General features: G+C 44.0%; 1 protein-coding gene across 5 annotated transcripts in view; it reads right to left on the bottom strand.

Moving 5' to 3' along the window:
- Dgkg (diacylglycerol kinase gamma) overlaps window positions 1-19,723 on the bottom strand; it is a 153,838-nt gene that overhangs the window by 75,807 nt on the left and 58,308 nt on the right. For all 5 annotated transcript variants that reach the window (XM_026389347.2, XM_026389349.2, XM_026389350.2 and 2 more), the window contains 3 exons: window positions 18,076-18,165; window positions 16,827-16,987; window positions 7,922-7,986 (listed from right to left, as the gene is read on the bottom strand). In XM_026389347.2, coding sequence (XP_026245132.2) covers window positions 7,922-7,986; window positions 16,827-16,987; window positions 18,076-18,165 — 316 coding nt within the window. The remainder of the gene's footprint in view (window positions 1-7,921; window positions 7,987-16,826; window positions 16,988-18,075; window positions 18,166-19,723) is intronic.

The following is a 19,723-nucleotide window of genomic DNA, read 5'->3' as shown; positions in this document are numbered from 1 at the left end:
GTGGACAGGGTTTATTTCGGGGTGGGAGGTTTGGCCCAGTGTCACTTAGTTGAGACTTCTGACCCCCAGAACGGTCATATGATAAAGTAATATTGTTTTAAGCTACAAAGTTAGTGGTAATTGGAGATAGCAATGACACAAAACACATATGGAGACACAGTCCAATTCTCAAGGTCAGAAGATTGAAGTTTAGGAAGAGCAATTTGGTCAAGGTCACACAAAAGTGGTGACAACTGCAGGACTTGAATCCAGGTTGTCTGATAACAGAACCTATTCTCTTGGGCCTTTAGCTCCATTGGAGTCCAAAACGTTTATCTAGCACCTTGCTTGCACAGAAAATGTGAAAACCCACCATTGTACCTAATGACCCACTATATTTGAGGATGGCTCTAACTGGTAGAAGTGATGTCCTAGTTTGGGGCTCAGATTGGTCTTTCCAGTCACTTTCCTTATGATTTATCATGCCAGATAACCCAATTCCTCCCTTATGAGAAAACCCTCTTAAATATTTGAGGCCAATAATCACTTTTCCCTAAACCTCTTTTTTTGGGTGAAACAACCTCAGAGTCAGTCTTTCCTATAAAGTTCCCGTACCTTCTTGACCTCTCCCTTCTGGAAAGCATCCAGACCATCAACACCTCTAAGGACCCCGGCAGTTCCCACCTTGCTTCTACTTTGTGTACTCTGACTTTCTTTCATGAGGTTATCATGCTAACCCTCACCTTCTGAACTTGATTACATGCTATACCTTGAGCTCTTTGATGCAAATGCTTCTAAAAACCAATCAATCGAGAAATACTGATAACTTTTGGATGACTTGGCCAAAAGTCTTGAAAAACAGCTTGCTTTCAAGTTCCTTCTGACATTATCACCAACTGATTTTGCTCTTTGTTGACATGAATAATACCTTTCTTATTCTAGCCTGGCAGGGACTAGGAGAAAAGGCCTGTTAAGCTGCCATAAGGAATTGATTTGTTCAAATGGCAACTTTGGAGAGAGCCCCAAGGTCCCATAGGCTGCCCCTGTGCATGTTCTGAGAGGTTTTCTTGCCTGTTCCACTCTGACTGGGAAGCCAGGCAGGAAAAGGAAGGCAATGCTAAGAGTTAATATTGATTTCATCATATTATTTAAAATACTGTGAATGTCAGGATGGAGAGAACTGCACAAATATTAATAGCAGCCTCCTAAATCTTTGATCATCCACAGCTTTAGACAATCCATGTGGCTGCTCCTACATTTCTGCAAATCATTGAGGGCTGATTGTAAACAAATAATCCAGCCAAAAAAGCATGGGCTTCTGCAGTTGCGTAATGATGAGAGCCTGGAGAAAAAACATGAACCCATATTTCATTCATTTTAGTTTCCGTGCCTCTTCCAAGTAGAGGTGGGGTTGGGAGGGGGCTAAAGCATTTTTGTAGGTTAGCATCTGAATGGTCAAATAATGAAGTAAGTTGCTCTGTCAGGACTGATGTCAAGAGCCAAAGATACTTGAGCACACAGCACCAAACATTTCCTTGATGAATGAATGCCTACAGGGGAAGGAAACAGAAAACGCCACAATCATTTATGTTGGGGGCTTTTCAGAATCCTATTAAAAAAAAAGAATTTGACCTATTAGGGGAAATAGATGCAGTCAGTCTGGAGTACTGGGTACCTAGGGTAAGTCTATTTTGGGGTGCTGAGCGCTGCTGGATGAGAAAGGCTAAAGCCCAAGTTAGGGCACAGAATGCAGACTCCAGTAGTGACGATTTTTAATCCTTTGCTTTGGGAAAACCAAACATCTGGGCTGTGATATTGGGCTATTTTATAGTGCTTCTGGAAAAAAATAACTTAAGATGGTTTTATTTTTAGATAAAAGAAGACTACCTTGCGAATATGGGGATACACTGCATGCTGGGACTGCAGAGCATACCATGGTATTCAAGAGAAGAGGCACTTTCATTTTTAGAACTATGTGCCTAAAGCTTTGCTAGCTTCTGTTGCTCCTCTCACTGAACATCTCTGAGTTCAGCTAAGGTTGGGGGTTGGTGAGAGGGGTGAGCATCAGTGATGGGGAGAATAGTCACATCTTCCAGCACCTGACTTCTCCAGGCCACCTGCCTAGCCACCAGCTGGGCATTTCATGGACCCAGCTGGTAAACCACATGGCATCTGCCCTGCAACTCTCCCTCTCTCATCCCTACTCTGCTTCTTCTGGTACCATTTCAGCTTGGGTCTTGGACTCCCCACTTTGATTCTGTCTTTAGATTCTGGACTTAGAATCTATGATGTTCAGACCCCAAACCTCTGCTTCTTGAACCCACATGGAGCCAGGAGGAGGAATTTTCTCCACAGCACCCATCCTGGAAAACCTAAGTCAACACTGGATAGATAATTGGTCCCATTTTCCCATCCTCTAAGAGAGGGATTAATTCAGATTCAATGCATCCTTGCTGGGGTGTCCTCCAACTTTTAGTTGTTCTCAAACTTTTCTTTTAAAGGACTCTGCCTATAGACCAAAGATCCTATGAGAATGAGAACTGAATTCCACCTGCCACTCCATCAAAAGAGTATCTGATTGTTAATGCTTTATGGCAATTTCAGCAATGCTTTCCTCTGTTTGCCAGTCAATGATATTCAACAAGAAATATTTATTGAGAACCTATTGTGTGCCATGAACTTCCTACATCTTACAACAACCTTGCAAGATTTTCAAGGGAGGAAGCAAAGGATTAAAAGGATTAACTTGCCCAAGGTCACACAGCTAGCAAGTTGCAGAGCCAGGTTTGGATGCCAGCTTCGGCTATACCCTGCTGCCTCCTTCTATAAATATCTATGAAGTGCTTAGTTCTTTGCAAGTTGTATTTGCAACCTATTAAGGACTCAAGCTACATTAGGGCTTCTGGGGAACCCCTCGTCAGCCACTCCATGGGCCTGGCTCCAAGAAAGCCAACACTCCAGAGCCTGTTAATTACTCGAGGGCTTTTGGGAAAGGTGGTCAGCCTTGGGTAAGGAATGAAGCACGGCTGCGGTCCCTTTGAAAGGCCCGACAGGAAATATCTTGCTTCAGTCTCAACTGCTGAAGGACATATTCAAGTGGATGACACTCAGCAGGTTTGAATAACACATTCCTCAAGTGCTCTGGGTTTCTGACCAACAATAAAAAAACCTCCGTAGTTAGACTTCTCTTTCTGGATTCTCACTGCCAGGGATACTGGAGTTAGATAGTTTTTAGGTGTAGATTTCATATGTACAAAACCCTTCACAGAGACTTAATCTGGAAACTTCATAAAGGACTGGATAGCATTCTTCATGGAAGTCTTGCTAGTACTGACTGCTGTCCTTTTGAAGGATGGATAATCCCTCTCCTTATCCCCTAGTTAAAATACTCTCTTTCCTCCATTATTTTGCCTCTATTGTAAACTCTCCCCTCGTCAAGACCTGGAAAATGCGCCTTCTTTCTCTTATTTCCTTTCCCTCATCTCACTCATCAGTGTGAGATCTATGCCTCACACTTTGGAAGGCTCACCAACTTTAAATTCTTAATAGAACAAGGGAAGGCACATTTCAATTTTGTTCTGGGTCATACAAAATCATGTAGCCATGCCTGCTCCCTGCTGTGCACATTGAGATAGGGAGAAGACTCATTACATACAAGATATGATGGTCTCCTCCTTCTGCACTCAGCAAGCATTTTCTCATTGAGGCGATTCATACAGTTGGATGAGCCCATGAGAAATCCACCCTCTTTAGCCTCAGTTTCTTCCTCTCTAAAAAAGGGACAATAACACTTACCTGCAAGTTATGAGCACTGAGTGGGATTGTGTATAAAGTACCTACTAGAGCTGGGTGTGGTGGTGCACACCTGTAATCCCTGTAATTCAGGAGTGCAAAGCTGGCCTTAGCAACTTAGTGAGGCCCTAAGCAACTTAGGGAGACCCTGTTTCAAAATAAAAAATAAAAAGTGTTGGAGATTTAGCTCTGTAGTTAAGTATTCTTGAATTGGAACTCAAGTTCCCCCCAAAAAAGTACCTATCAGAGCACCTGGTACATAGTAGGGATTTGCTAAAGGAAATCTGGGGGTCACAGCAGGTGCAGCAAAAGGTCTTCAACTAAGATAAGTCAGAAATCAAATTAATCTCACTGCTTAAAAAAAAAAAACAAAACCTTGTGATCTCAGCTAGGTAACTTAGTTTTTCCCAGCCTCAATTTCTGTATCTGTAACATGAAAATGATAATATTTACCTTATATAATTGTTTTGAGATTTAAATAGTTTAATATACTTAAAAAAACCCCTGGCATCTTGTAGGAGTTCAAAAGTGGACAATAATTCTTTGGGTCCCTTGTAACACTGTTTCTACACTCAAAAATGATCCACTTGTGAATGATGCTTGGGATATAACTGTTAAAATGTGCTATATACTCTATGACTTCCTGTATACTCTTCCTGTAACATTTTTGTATGTTAAAATAGTTTTATAAAAATATTTGAGGAATGTTTTTTCTTCTTTTCTAGACTATGAACCTAGCAATTCAAAGACTAGGTAGTAGAAGGGATCAAAAATAGCACCATCACACACGGCCCGTATCGCTACCTCCTTGGGTCTGGTTCTTGCTCCATTAACAAAGCTATTTCATTAGGGAAACAATTTCATGCAACCCACCACCTTTCTTGGCAGCAACCTATACAATGAGACCACTGGGGGAAAAATTTCCTGAAATCCTAACAGCTGAGTCATATTTGACACCCCTTAAGAATCAAAGAAGCCTTAGAACTGTGATTTTTCACCATTTGGAAGTTTTAGGTCCTTTTAAGAAATTCTGCTAGTTATGGAGATTCTCTCCAGAAAAATATATCTAAGATCTTAGGTTCAATTTCAAGGTGTTCTGAGAATCCCCAAAGCCCCTGAACCCTGGGTTAAGAATTCTTATTAGAATAGCTCAGGAATATGAACTAGAGATGGGAAAGAGTCAACTTTCCTGATGAGTTCCAGCCCTGACTAGTCACACTCCCTTGCTGAAAACAAAACCAAACAAAATGAAACAAAACAATCATAACTCCCTGTATTTAACCTCAAGGTTATCCCTGAGGGCCCAGTTCCAGGCAGTAATGGTAAAGATTTCTAGCCAAGCTGTGGCTGCTCTTTGGAGAACCCAAGTTCAGCTCAGTAAAATGAAGCCTATTTGATAATATCGTTTACATTTCCAAATCCTGGGTATCAAGCTTTCTTCCTATCCCTTGTGGCCCTTCCTAAGTTTAGCTGCTGGTGTAATGGGGTAACCATGGCAACAACCACCTGCCTATTTAAAACCATCTCCAATGCTAAATAAGGAAGCCTAGGGAAAATGGCTGCTTGCCTGCCTCTCAGTGGACAAACTGAGCACTCCTGGGTATTTTGGACATGGGCAAGCAGGCAGAAAAGAAGCAGTATGGACCCAAAGCTCTTAATAGGAAGAGTTTGGTAACCTTGTGAAATAGAGGCAACATCCTATGTCATCATTTCTTTAAATGCAAATATAGGAGGCTGGGGATGTGGCTCAAGTGGTAGCGCGCTCGCCTGGCATGCGTGCGGCCCGGGTTCGGTCCTCAGCACCACATACAAACAAAGATGTTGTGTCCACCGATAACTAAAATAAATAAATAAATAAATTCTCTCTCTCTCTCTCTCTCTCTCTCTCTCTCTCTCTCTCTCTCCTCTCTCTTAAAAAAATAAATAAAAATAAATGCAAATATATGGTGACTGTACCACAACACCTTGACCTCAACCAGGTAAAGAGTGAGGCATGAACCTAACCTCTGAGAGTAGTAGTCTTATTAAGGAAGTCTGCAAAGTGGGAAAGAAAATGGTTTAGACAGATCACAGTAGCTTTGTTCATACTGTGTTTTGCACAGTACATTTTTTTTTTTCCTGACAGATGTATCTTTCTAATTGTATTTAATCGTGTGGATGGCGGATGATTGCTCTGTTCATGTCATATGTTGACCTACTGATTTTTTGGAATATGGAGAAATTTCTCTCCCCCTCTTTCCTCGTTCTCTACAAATTACAGAGATTTTGCTTGTTTCCCATGCCAAGACACCATACAACCAGCTGCAGTGAACGACTTCCTTTCCCCCAAGCATGCTGCACCCTCACTCCTTTGTATTTTTTCCTACATTTGGTTCCTTCTCTCAGAGTTACCCTTCTCCTTTTGCCAATCTGGAAAACACTGTTTTCTGTGTCTTGGATGGGGCATTTCTCTCATTAGAAAACCCTCCATGCCAAGTTCCACACTCTTGCTTTGTATTGCCATCAGTCGCGTCTATCCACATCACTTAACAGACCATGATGCACATCTGCTTTCCATTCTGTTTCCCCCAAAGGGCTGGGAGTGCCCTGCACCAGTCCATCCAAAACACCTCTAGAATAGTGTCTGGTAGATAGAATGTTTTCAAAAAATACTGTTGGATAAATGGATGAATGAACAGAATGTACAGATTTCACAAGCAGATGGAAATGTTCAGACACATGAGTGTGAGCATGTGTCAGGGTACTTGTGCGAATCCTGTGGAATGGGTGGAAGAAGAGTATTTAAAAAAACTGTGTAGATATTCGGGCGTGAAGAAGATTGAGAGGAGAATCAACAGAATTGCAAGTTTGAGACTACAGTGGTAGGGGCTGGAAGTATGGACGTTTAGCAGTGTGGAGTGAGTGTGTAGGATCTGTGAGTGTTAGGAGTGAGAGGGAATAGGCTGTGACAGAATACACATCCTAATAAAGTTACTTCAGCTGTGATTAGATCCCACAGATCGCTCTTCCAGAGGGAGAAGTAGCTTCATTATGTTTAGTTTCTGATCCTTAAAAAGGCTTGCTTTTTCTTGGTTAGGCCCTCCCCCACCCCAGGCTGAGGGGTCAGGGCAAAGAGCAATAATAATAATGTCCGGCTCTTTCGGGGTGCTGGGCTTTAAATGAATGTCTTCAGACCCTTTAACCTCTGCTTTGAAGAGAATTCTGTGGGGTCAATAAATGTCAATTCCCTCATGTTCAAAGATCAAGTCCAAAGTATTATCCACCCTACTCCCTACCTGCCTGAGGTTGGGGTGGGATCCTGTGGTCATCTTGAAATAGTACAATAAAATGGAAGGAGAAAGAATAGAAGTCAGCTAATGAGAAGAAGAAGAGAAAGAAGTAAGAAGGGAGAAAGGCAATTTTGACAATCCCAGGGGTAGCTATGTGCCCAGTCAGAACTCAGTTCTGGTAAATTCCCTCTGGCATGCAAGAAGGGTTTGGTTTCCTTTGCAAAAGACGTTGTTTTCTCTTCCCTTTCATTTTTTAATCTAACATCTAGACTGCACACAGGGCGCCCAGGCTCAGGTGGGGCCTGGTGGGCTCCAGGTCTATTGCCTTTGCAAGTGCCACTCTGCTGCTGCCCTCTGCTGTTGGGGAAGGAAGAGGCGACGCCCTCCTGGCACTCTGGATCCAAACCCCAGGGCTGCCACCACCTCCCATGTAGGACCTAGAGAAGCTGAGTCCCTTCCACCCTTTCCAGAAAAAAAATGCGGGGCCAGGGCAGGGTTTGGGGTGGGGGTGCTGCACCTTTTGAGGAAGCAGCCAAGCCCCCGCAGGGGCTTCAGTTAGCCAAGGACAGACTCCCCCCACTACCCGCAAAGGCGGGCACCCCACGCCCCTTCCACCCCCACATCCCTCCCTCTGCACAGATCCTCTGGGAGGGACTGGAGGGACAGGCTGCCAGACTGTGGCAGGTTTCTGACATTTTTTTTTCTTTCTTTTTCTTGGAAATGGAAACCCTCCTTCCGGCAACGTGGCAGGGAAGCGAAGTCCCGGGGCGGCCAGGCCAAGAACATTTCCGTAGGAGCAGGTGGGAGGCCCGGGTCTGGCTGGCTGCACTGGGCAGGGCGGCTGGGCTGGGCAGCAGAGCAGCCGGCTTGCAGCCTCTTACCTGCTGTTGAATTTTTCAGGGTGTTTCTCTCTCATCATGTGGAATCTGTGTGCAATGGAGGCATCCTGAAAGCGAAAGAGAAGAAGGCAGAACCCTGGTTAGTGCTTCTAATGGTGCTGTGTGGCGGAAGGGATTGCACCCATGCCTTCACCAGATCCCACAACCCTGAGATTCCATCTCACAGGGAAGGCTCCAGATCCCAGAGGCCCAACACCAAGTCCAAGGGTACAGTTAGTGCCGCCAATACTCTTAGAGGTGCCTTGGTCCACTCCAGGGCCCTTGCAGTGAGCACTCCATCCCAGGCCCAGTGAGAAGCAGAGAGTTAAGGGATGAGTGAAGGGAAAAGCCCAATTCTTTGAGGAGAATGAGGGTCTGTGAGCACATAGACAGAAGAAGCCCATGTGGGAGGCTGGGAGTGATTCTTTGGGTATGCCTTGCCATATTAAATGGTTCTGTAAAATTCTTTTTATTTTGGAATATTTTGACTCACAAGAAGTTGCAAAAATAGTTCAGAGTTCCTATGTCCCTTTCACCCAGCATTCCCCAAGGAAAACATCTTACATAAATAACTACAGTACATTGCGAAAACCAGAAAGCTCATGTTGGTTGGTATTAACTCTTCTTCTTCTTTTTTTTTTTTTTTTTTCCTGTACTGGGGATTGAACTCGGGGGCACTTGACCACCAAGCCACATCCCCAGCCCTATTTTGTATTTTATTTAGAGGGTCTTACTGAGTTCCTTAGTGTCTTTTTTGCTAAAGCTGGCTTTGAACTCACAGTTCTCCTGCCTCAGCTTCCTGAGCTGCTGGGATTACAGGCATGTGTCACTGAATGGTTTATATATTAATTCTTAGTCATTCATGTTAGTAGAAATAACAAATGACAATGGATAATATATCTGGTAGATAATTAGAGAACATACTGGCTTTTGCTTCTTGATGATTCCATCTAAAGGACTGCTTCCAAGGTCAAGGAGAATGTTAAAACACATCCTACTGACATTTTCTTATACTCCCTATTGGCATATCCTTTGGTGCACTCTTGGCCACTGGCACCTCAGAACTCCCCACAAGGATGGCTGTCATGACCCCATGCTTCCAGGCTCTCTAACCTCTGATCCAAACTTCTTAGCCCTGAATTTTATGTGCAGCCCACACTCCCATTGTGGGTAGTCCCATGAGTTGTTTCTCATGGTTGTTTCTAGCATCTAGATGCTGGTAGCTCCACAATGTTTAGCTCTAGAACCAACCCTGAGCTTCAACCCTAAAAATGGACTCAACTTTCCTCTTCAAACCTGTTCTTCCACCCTCATTAATTGTCTTGTTTTCTAGCAAAAGAATGTGTACCGCCCCACCCCCTCCAACCACCACCACCCAGGCCCCATGCCAGCACACTGGGTGCAGGTGCTGGGCTTCAGAAACAAGCAGGCTAATTGGGCTGGAGATGGGGTGACCCAGAAACAAGGGAGCTGATTCAGATTTGTTCAGGAACAACAACAACAAAAACTTCAGAAACCGATTTGCTGGAATATGTGGCTAAAAAATGCCTGAAATTCCATCCAGCAGATTTTTAGCTAATGCATATTCCATTTCTCTATAAGAAAACTCTACAAAAGATCATTTGTGAATGCTGATTAAAAACACACACATACACACACACACACACACACAAAAGTCAGGAGGTATAGTTCAGTGAAGAAGCATTTTTGAGCATGTAGTGTGTGTAGTGAGTTGCACTTGGAATCAGAGTGACCCCAGCCAGCAGCCACTATCTGATAAATGGAGAGAGCAAGCACATCAAGAAGATGAGTTTGCTGGGCAGCGGCACATGCCTATAATTCCATCGGCGCTGGAGGCTGAGACAGGAGGGTTGCAAGTTTAAAGCTAGCCTCAGCAACTTAGCGAGGTCAAAAAACAACTCAGTTGAGACCCTGCCTCTAGATAAAAAATATTTTTTTCAGGAAAAAATAAATAGGAAATGAGGCTCACTGGTTAAACACCACCAGTACAAAAGAAAAAAAGAGCTAATTTTATGTGTGGCAAACATTCCTTGCTGAAATAATGTCTTGGGAGTTTAACAATTAAACTTTACATACTGATTTTATTTTTAGCTTAAGACACATCAAGAGTTAAAGTCTGGGTGAGGTCCCTCTGTGCAAGTGGTGGGAAGTGTGCAAACCCCAAGGAGGCCTCCTTCCCACCCCCTGGACCCACACAGCTTGGCCCGAGTGGCTTCTTTGGGCAACCAGCATTTCATGCTCCCAGGCTCCCATCACCTCCCTAGCTCGGAGCAAGTTTCAGTGAACATGCTCAATAAGATTCATGTGACATTGTCAAGTGCTTCTCTAGATTTCAAGAAAACATTCCATCTACTTGTGTTCCTTTGAAGCACTAATTTTCCTCTGTCAGAAAAATTAAAAAGAAAAGAAAGAAAAAAAGCAATCGTATATTGCTTGCACAGTTTGTACTTCACTATCCCTCCCTCCAGTACAGCTGGGACTGGCTCCTGGTTCATACTTCTCTGGGATATTTGCACAGACCCCTCCCTTTGTATAGTTCTCATTGTCCTTTGTTTTTCCATAACAAGAATTTCCAAAGACTAGCCTTTAAAATATTATTAGTTTAGCATGTGGTTCCTAATTTGCCAGTGTCATTCCTTGACAAATAAAGTAACCAGGGAGAGCTAAGTGGCTCCTTTGCTCTCAAGTCCTGAAAAGGTGATGGATCATCAGGATCCTGACCATGTTCCTCTATCTGGAGATGAAAAAGAAGAGTCGAGATTCTCTTTGCTCTCTTGAGCATCTCTGAGTCAAGGGCTGATCTTGGCATATTGACAATCAATAATGATTTCATTTGGATTTTGGAAATCAAGGCTACACCAAATCTTTTCTTGGTGATGATTACAGTAAAATGACACTTCCGTGATGACACCAAGTACTGGGAATTGCAAACTCATGGGAGCCATGATGCAGTTCTGATGGCCTCACTATCCGGAGTCTTTTTGGATGCAGCATGGGTGAAGAGGAGACCAAGAAAGGTGTGGACACAGGGCTGTTTTTCCTCAAGTAAAACTCTTAAGCACATGGTTGGACCAATAATTTTGGGCCCCTTTCAGTGTAAGCAGCTGTTATTTGGATTTTGAGATATTGGAACATCTAGGCCAGTGCTGTCTAGTAGATATTTAGTGTATGCCACATATGTAACTTAAGATTTTCTTGTAGTTACATAAAAAAGTAAAAAAGAAGCAGATGAAATTAAAATTTTGAAAATGTTTTCACATACAACATAAAGGTGAAATTAATTTTAGTAACATTTTAATTAACCTAATATTTCCCAAATATTATCATTTCAATATGTAATCAATATTAAAAATTATTAATATTATTATTTTATTTATTTTTTTAAGGTGCCGGGGATGGAACCCAGGGCCTTATGCATGTGAGGCAAGCACTTTACCAACTGAGCTATATCCCCAGCCCCAGGGATATTTTAAGTTATTTTCTTCATAGCACATTTCTGAAATGTGGTGTGTATTTTACACTTACAGCACATCTCAATTTAGACAAGCCTCATTTCAAGTGCACAATAGTGACATGTGGCTCACAGCTGCCATATTGAACCAGGCAGGGCCAAGTCACTCTGACAATTTAGGGAGATAAGAAGACAGAAAGAGACAACAGGGCAGGTTATTTGAAATTCAGATTGTTCTCAAAACTTATGGCAGATTGAGGAATGGAAAAGTGTAGACCCCTTGTCACTCCTCAGTGATTTCCATTGACTTAGTACCTTTCCTGGCAACAGATTAAAAACCGGATACTGAGCCGGACATGGTGGCTCATGCCTGTAATCTCAGTGACTCAGGAGGCTGAGACAGGAGGGTTGCAAGCTTTAGCCATTTAGCAAGACTCTAAGCAACTTAGTCAGACCCTGTCTCAAAATAAAAAGTAAAAGTGGCTGGGGATGTGGCTCAGTGGTTAAGAACCCTTGGGCTAACTCCAGTACTAAACAAACAAAAACAAAGAAACAACAACAAAAAAACCCATCTGAAGCTGATTGATTCCAAAAGTTTGCAGGCAACTGATGTCTTGTTCACAAATTCCCTAATGGGCAGGAGGCTTGTCATTGTGGAAAACTTGGTTGGTGAACTCTAAAACAATCCGTAAGGTGGAACATGGCACATGGGTTGGTGCGACGACTGTGGTTTTTCCTTGGCCCCTAGGCTCCCCTAGCATCTGAAATAGATTCATTGAATCAAGGGATTAGCTGTTCACCCATACAGTTAAGGCTCAGTGAAAGCAGAGCCTTTGAGGAGTTCAGAGTTATGCATTCTCCAGGAATTATTTTGTAGTTCCAAACTTCCTGTCACTGATACCTGGCTATCCTGACATTTCTGCCTAATCCAAAAATAGATAGGAGGGAGGAGGAAGCCAGAGGAAGTGGTGTCTTGGATGTGGCTATGCTAAAAATCTCTTGCCAGTGGATATTCTCAGTAAGAAGGACCAATAAGGCCAATTATCTTAGGTCCTTATAGCTGGCCTGTGAATGGAGATGTGGTGGCAATGAGGCCACAGTCATTCCCTGGAGTCTTATTTAATCCTCCATCTATTAAATAGGTCCTGTAAGTACCAAAGGGACTGTGTGAACTCATCAGGGCAAATTCCCATCTACAGCACCCAGGGTGCCATAGCAATGGTGACTGTCATCATCTTTATGATGCAAGGCAACAGCCACTTGGTATCAATAAGCTATTCCATGTCCTTCAGAAGAGGCATAGACCTTGCAGAAATCTCTTTGCCAAAGGAGTTCGACTCTATTTAATCATCATCAGGAGGTAAAACTGGGTTGGTTTACATACCTACTTCTCCTCTTACAAAGTTAGGGAAGTCAAATAGGGAGCAAGACCTTCTGCAAATGTCAGCCCCAGACTCTGTCAGGATTGTGTGTTGGTTACTTGTTTTCTCAAGATTTCCTCTTTCCAACTTTTAAAGAGCGAGCACACAAATGATGCAAACGTTTTGTTGAGAGAAGGCTAAGGGTGCACCAAAATGAGATAGGAATTTCTAGTCCCTCACTCCTGTGCAATACATGCACAAACCCAATGTATAAGAAAAAAAATTCATGAGGAAGAAATTGTGTGGGTCTTCGTAATTTGAAAAATGAACACATTGGATATTATCAGTCATCCCAGGACAGAAAAACATTTTGACCTTTGAGGATGATGGAGAATGTTTCTATGTTTTCTTGGAGGATGATTAGCTGGCTCACCCTTCCTTCCTTCCTTCCCTTTATATTTTCAAGAATGAATTGTAATTTGTAATTTCAAGAATGATTACTGATCAGGCTTGGCTCTTGGCTTTAGGGTCCAGCTATTTAGTTTAGAGAAGGTTGTCTATTTCTTTTTGTGTATCCATTTATTTGGGGAAAATAATACTAAGAGAAGTCCACTTTATGCAGCCACTAGATCAACAGAGACAGAGAAGGAGATGCTGGAAATCATGTTTTTGTCAGCTAGAGCTGAGTGTGTGGGAAGATTTGGGGCTGAAGATTCTGAAGGCAGCCATGACTGTACCTTTCCATCTGGAATCTTCCATGCAGCCCACCCAGCCTCCCTGCTCATTGCTTATATGGGCTAACACTTCCTGCTTTCTAGATTCCCTCTCCTTCGTTTAATTCAGTTCTGATTTCTGTGTCCTGAAGAACCACTTCCCTTTGATCATTCTTTTCTGTTCTGATGGGCTGTCTTCCCTCTCTGAAGCCCTGGTCAGGATCATCTGCATCAGAATGATTTTAGAAGCTTGTTAAAAATGCGAATTCCCACTAGCACATGCCTTGTAATCCCAGCTGGGAGAATGCAAATTCAAGGTCATTCCTATGTGAAAATAAAAAGGGCTGGGGCAGTAGCTCAGTGACAGAGCACTCGCCTAAGCATGTGTGAGGCCCTGGGTTCCATTACCAGCAAAACGCACGCACGCACGCACGCACGCAAGCAAATTCCCAGACTTCCTGAGTCAGAATATGAATCAGAATCTGTTGTGAGCAGAATCTGTATTTCTGATAAGTGGCCCTGTAAGCCATTTTGAGGTATATCCCCCCAAACTACCAAATACACACACAGTGTTGGCAGCAAGAAGATGGAAGGGGCTGTGCAGAGGCCACAGCTCAGCAGGCCCGGAGCTCAATGCTGAGGGTTCCAGGCTCCACCACCCAGGGGCTTGGACTCCTTCTGCAGCTCTCTAAGCCATCACTCCCTCTTATAAAACACAGTAAAAATTGCATGATGACTTCATGTACCAACATGGAAACTGGACCTGGTGTGCTTAATAGGTACTCAATAAATGTTAACAAGCTGTACTCTGGTTTCTGTTGGGAAGACCCAAGGTTTGGCAAAACTAATGATTGGGAGTGTATGTTCCAGGAGCCCTCTGGACACCAGACACTGGTCACGTCTGACTGTTGGGAGCTGAAGATGGCAGTGCTCCAGTCAGGGGAAGTGGAACCAGGGTCGTAGGTCTGAAAAGGGGAGGGTTCTTAGAGCAAGAAGAGGCAGGAGGGTGTCTGCACTGGTCACTGTCACCAGGAGGAAGACACTAGGGGAAGATGTCCCCCTCACCTGAGGCTGGAGGCTGGGGGATAAACTAGCTTGGGGCACAGGAACCTCTAAACTTGCTCCTAGTCCATTATCTTCAGCCTCTCAGACCTGATAATAGGCTCAGCAATCCTGCTGTCTTCTGTTTTAGTCATAGAAAAAGAGCTCTGGATTAAGAATCAAAAATTAAGATGAGTGGTACATATACACAATGAAATATTACTCAGCCATAAAGAAGAATGAAATTATGGCATTTGCCGGTAAATGGATGGAACTGGAGACTATCATGCTAAGGGAAACAAGACAGTCCCCCCAACCAAAGGCTGAATGTTTTCTCTGATATAGGGATTCTGACTCACAATGGTGGGAGAAGTATTGGAGGCTCACCAAGTTGGACAGGGAGCATTGGGGGAAGGGAGGGGGGATGGGAATGGGAAAGACAGTAGAATGAATCAGACATAACTTTCCTATGTTCATACATGAATACTCAACCAGGGAAACTCCACATCATGTACAATCACAAGAATGGGAAGTTATACTCCATGTATGTGTGATATGTCAAAATACATTCTACTGTCATGTATAACTAAAAAGAACAAATACAAATTTTTTTTTTAAAAAAAGGTCAAGAGTCCTATGTGTAAGCTAGGGAGGAAAAAGGAAAACGTGTGTGTGGGAATCTCATGAAAATCGAAAGGAGATCAGTAGCAGAGAGGGACCAGAGGGTAGGAGGTGGGAAGTGCTGGGGTGTGATATTGACCAAATCATATTGTGATATTGCATGCAGGTATGAATATGTAATAACAAATCCCATCATTATTTCTAATCATGTATGATTAGAAAATGTGAAAAAAGTTAAGGTGAGTCCCTAAATCCAAGTCTCTGTTTCCCTCATTCATAAAATAGAGATAATAATTCCCTTCCAAGTAGTCATGAGAATAAAAAGCAATTGAATATATAGTAAACTTTAAATCCTTCTGTCAATAGAAGATATTATCATATATAATCCTTTCCTCTCCTGTGCTTCACCTTTTGCCTTCTTAGTAAAAAATAAAACACGTCCCTTCAACCTGCTATCCCCTCAAGCTACCCATCAGTCCCTTTGTGTTTCCTCACTATTATATTTTTTAACCACCAAATTTTTCAAAAGAGTTTGTGGAGTGCAGATGCCACTCAGCCTGGGGCCAGAGACTGGGTGAAGGGATTTGTATGCACATAAAACCTGGTAGCATAATTCCCAAGATGGGGAAACGGAGAGGAAGGACCCTGGGCTCAGGATGAGTACAGCTGTTTGTGTTCTAGTTCTGCCTCTTATAAGTCAAGAATCCTGAAGGCGCTTCTGTAAAATGGGGATGATGGGAACAAGGGTATCTGCAGCACTGCTGTGAGGACTAGACCCCATAAAGCCTAGCAATGTGGAAAGCCTAGAGTAGGTGCTCAATAAGTGTTAGTGTCCTGGCTGTAACTCCTCTCCCAAACCTCGGCTGTATTTGTGAACGTGAGCCATCCTTTCACTGTCCCCTCCCCACCCATCCTGTCCCCAGGCAGTATAGAAAGCAGTGCCCACTCAATGTTCTTTGGACCAGAAGCCGAGTTTAGCAAACAAGGTGACTGAGCTACAACTAGCTGTCCTGAGGGCTTGGGATGCCAGGGAACACGGTGCTGTCCTTGTGCTATGTGTGTGTGTGTGTGTGTGTGTGTGTGTGTGTGTGTGTTCAGGAGGGCATGTGCTCTTGCATTGGTGAGTCAGGCACATCAAGCTAAGCCTTTCAATCAATGCAGAATGTGCTGACAGGGTGAGCATCAAGGACCATGAGAACCAGGGAGTGGTCAGTCAGGAGGAAATGCCTCCTGGCAGAGGTTTATGAAGCACTTGGAGCACGTGTACTGAGGAGAGGAAGAAATCCTGAGTGCTATGTCCACCAAGCCAGGTGGGACCAGGGTCCTCCCTTGAGGATCAGAATTCCCAGTTCCTGAAGCCTATGTGAATGTTTCCTCCTGTTCCTGCCCCTTGGATATTTCTCAGTGTTGGTTTTTTTTTGAACTGCTTCAAATTACCTAAAGGGTAAATATGTCTTTTGAAAAATTTCCAATCTTTCACTGTGTGTTAGTTAACATAATAGAGAAAACAATTTCCTCCATAATCAAGGGTTGGAAGGGCTGTGTCATCAGGGTGTCCACACCTACACCAGATTTCAGGATGCTCAGACACAAGTCAGGACTGAGGCAGGGCATGACAGACCCAGAGGGGACAGTGGAAAACTGGAGCCCTTCTTGGGCATTTTTCTACTATGCAGAAAGGTGACCCCTGAACAACTCACCACGCCAATGGAAAAATAGTTGTTCATGATGCTGTATGGAACCTGGTCCCCGTTCTCCACCTCCTCTCTGGGGATGACTTCCAGATACCAACGGTCCAGCATCACCAAGGGGCTTTGCTCGATGTCCTTCAGGATTTTTGTCAAGCTGCCCCCTTCATAACCTGTGGATGATGGCATTGCATTTGCCACCAGAGCAGAAAGGCTAAGTTGTTGCTGATGCGCAGGTCAGGACAGGTGACCCTATGGGCATCTGTGACCAAGTAACTTCCCAGTGTGTCTGTGGGGGAGACACTTGCGTTCCCTGAACCACAGAGAAGGGAAGGATGATAGAGTAATTAGGAAGAGGCTGGAGTGATTTGAAAGTCTGAGGTGGGGGTGGGTGCTGGCTAAAGGTGGGTGGGTCTGTGGAGCTGAAGGGAGCCCTATTGAATTGGTGGGCTGGATGGTTGGGAAGCTGTGTGGGGGAGATAACAGATCCATGCCAGGACTGTGTCATGTGGGAGATGGACAGGGTGATAGGCAGAATGTTAAGCTGGCCTGTAGGGCAGGCTCCTGCTTCCTTTGACCTGCCCACCAAGAAAGAACCAGTCTCTGAATCCTGATACACCCTGACTGGTCTACAATCACTCCTTGAGTTGATCAGCCATCTGGAGTCCCTGCAGCTCTTCTGTCTGCTGGACCGATCTGTCCACTCTGTGGTAAGCTGAACTTCCTCTGCAGCTTGCCCAGTTCCATGGGGGCTGTGGCCATATGCAAAATTCTCCTGAGTGCCTGCTCTTTGCACTGTAAACCGATTACCACTTGTGACCCCCTTTAGGGGAATTTCAAAATGAAAGCCCACAGCCCTGGGCACCTGGGATAATCTGAATGTTCCTAATGACTCTAACTAGGGATGTAGTATTTTTGTCTGCATTCTGAGTCCTAATTCAGAAGATCATTGTTTGGGGGACAGGGAATTTTACATTAAAAAACACTTGTCTATGTGAACTCCTATTGGAAGGGGCACTGGGAAGGGACAAATGAGATTTGGTCTTTATCCTAAAGTTGAATATGTTCTATTGGCTCTAAGCTGATGGCTTCAGGATGATAGTAATTATAGGGAGGTGAGCACAGGGTTCTCAGAGCCCAGGAGAGGGGCTTCTATTTGAGACCCAGCAGGGAACAGAAGGCAGAGAAAGGGTCACAGATCACCTCTGTAGAGCATCCCTTAAGCAGAGCTCTGGTCCCCAGGGTAGCATCATATACTCACCTCCTCCCCAACGGAGACATCGGGCAAGGTCATTTCCTGTTCCAAGAGGCAGGACAGCCACTGGTGGATGCTTTGCAAAATTTGCCTTATCTGCAATCCATGCAAAGAAACAGAGAACCAGATACCATTGGATTACAGAATTCTTGGGTTATTTTGCTATCCTTGATCTGATGCATGAACCCTTCCGCAGCAATCTGTTTGACACCTCCCATGATGGAGAACACACTACTTCCTAAAGCCATTCCATCTGCAGTGTGTTAACCACTACAAATTGTGCCACATCTGTCAATATGCAATTCATGTTGAGCTAAAGCTGTTTCCCTGTAACCTGTACCTGTTGGTCCAAATTTCATCTTAATTCTGTTCTTTGAGATAACAGTATGCTCCTCAAAAACACTAGTTTGTATTTTTGTTTGTTTTTTGGTTCCAATGATTGAACCGAGGGGTGCTTTACCACTGAGCTACAACACCCAGCCCTTTTTATTTCTATTTTTTTGAGACATTGTCTTGCTGAGTTGAACTTGCAATCCTCCTGCCTCAGCCTAGTTTGCATTTTTTCAGTCCTAATGATAACCAGCACTTGTTCCCATTCATCTTTGACACCAACACTGCAAGATGTTCTCTTTGAAGATGAAGAAATGGAAATTCACCAAGGGAAAATAATTCTGGAGCCAGAATCCAATCCCAGATCTCTGTGGCTGCAAGTCCATTCTCCTCCTCTTTTCAGGGGCTTGGCAGATACAGATATTATTAAAATGGGTGGGTCTAAAACATTAAGGGATAGTGGGGCATTTGGAAAACTGAAAATTTGGGGCATTTTAAAAAAAATTTAAAAGTTTAAAAAATAATCTTGTATTAGCTGGGCACGGTGACACATGCCTGTAATCCCAGTGGCTCAGGAGACTAAGGCAGGAGGATCATGAGTTTAAAGCCAGCCTCAGCAAAAGTGAGGTGTTAAGCAGCTCAGTGAGACCCTGTCTCTAAATAAAATACAAAACAGGTCTGGGAATGTGGCTCAGTGGTCAAGTGCCCCTGAGTTCAATCCTTAGCACCACCTAACCCTCAGAGAAAAAAAAACAAAAAAAACCCCTTGTGTTAAGCAAGCAAAATCTCTAGGTGCTATGGACACCCCATACCAGTTTATCATTTCCACCACTTTCCAGAATTTGGAACACACAGATTCCTGCTCTTTTCTCCCTTACTGGTTGTGAATGAACACTGAACAGAACCATCAGAGTATGCATAGCAGATCATGTTTTCCTCTGGCTACGGAGCCCCAGCAGCCTGTTCACAGGCAAGGCAGGTTGAAGAGGGAGGTGTAGGCACCCACAGGACTCCAGAGGGGCACACTGACAGACCCTGTGTCACAGTGCCCTTGGATGTAAGTAATGTGACTCGGGGTGCAGGAATGGCAGGATTCAGCAGTGGAGGCTCAAGCTGGGGCTGCCTGCCTGCCAGTGTTGAGATGGAAGATGGGCCATTCACTCATCGATCCTGGTCCTGGGACTCAAGTTGATGCCTTCCTGCCTCTGCTCATGGTCTCCCCTTTGCCTGGAAGGCTCTTGTTTCCTGTCTGCCCCTTCTTCTGGAGTCCCCATCTTGGCAGGTCTGCCATCCTCATGGCACTGAGCCTGGAAACCCATGTCAT

This window comes from Urocitellus parryii, chromosome 2, assembly GCF_045843805.1.
Source record: "Urocitellus parryii isolate mUroPar1 chromosome 2, mUroPar1.hap1, whole genome shotgun sequence".
NCBI lineage: Eukaryota > Metazoa > Chordata > Mammalia > Rodentia > Sciuridae > Urocitellus > Urocitellus parryii.
Note: the sequence above shows the minus strand (reverse complement) of the source record. Positions and strands in the feature narration are given on the sequence as shown.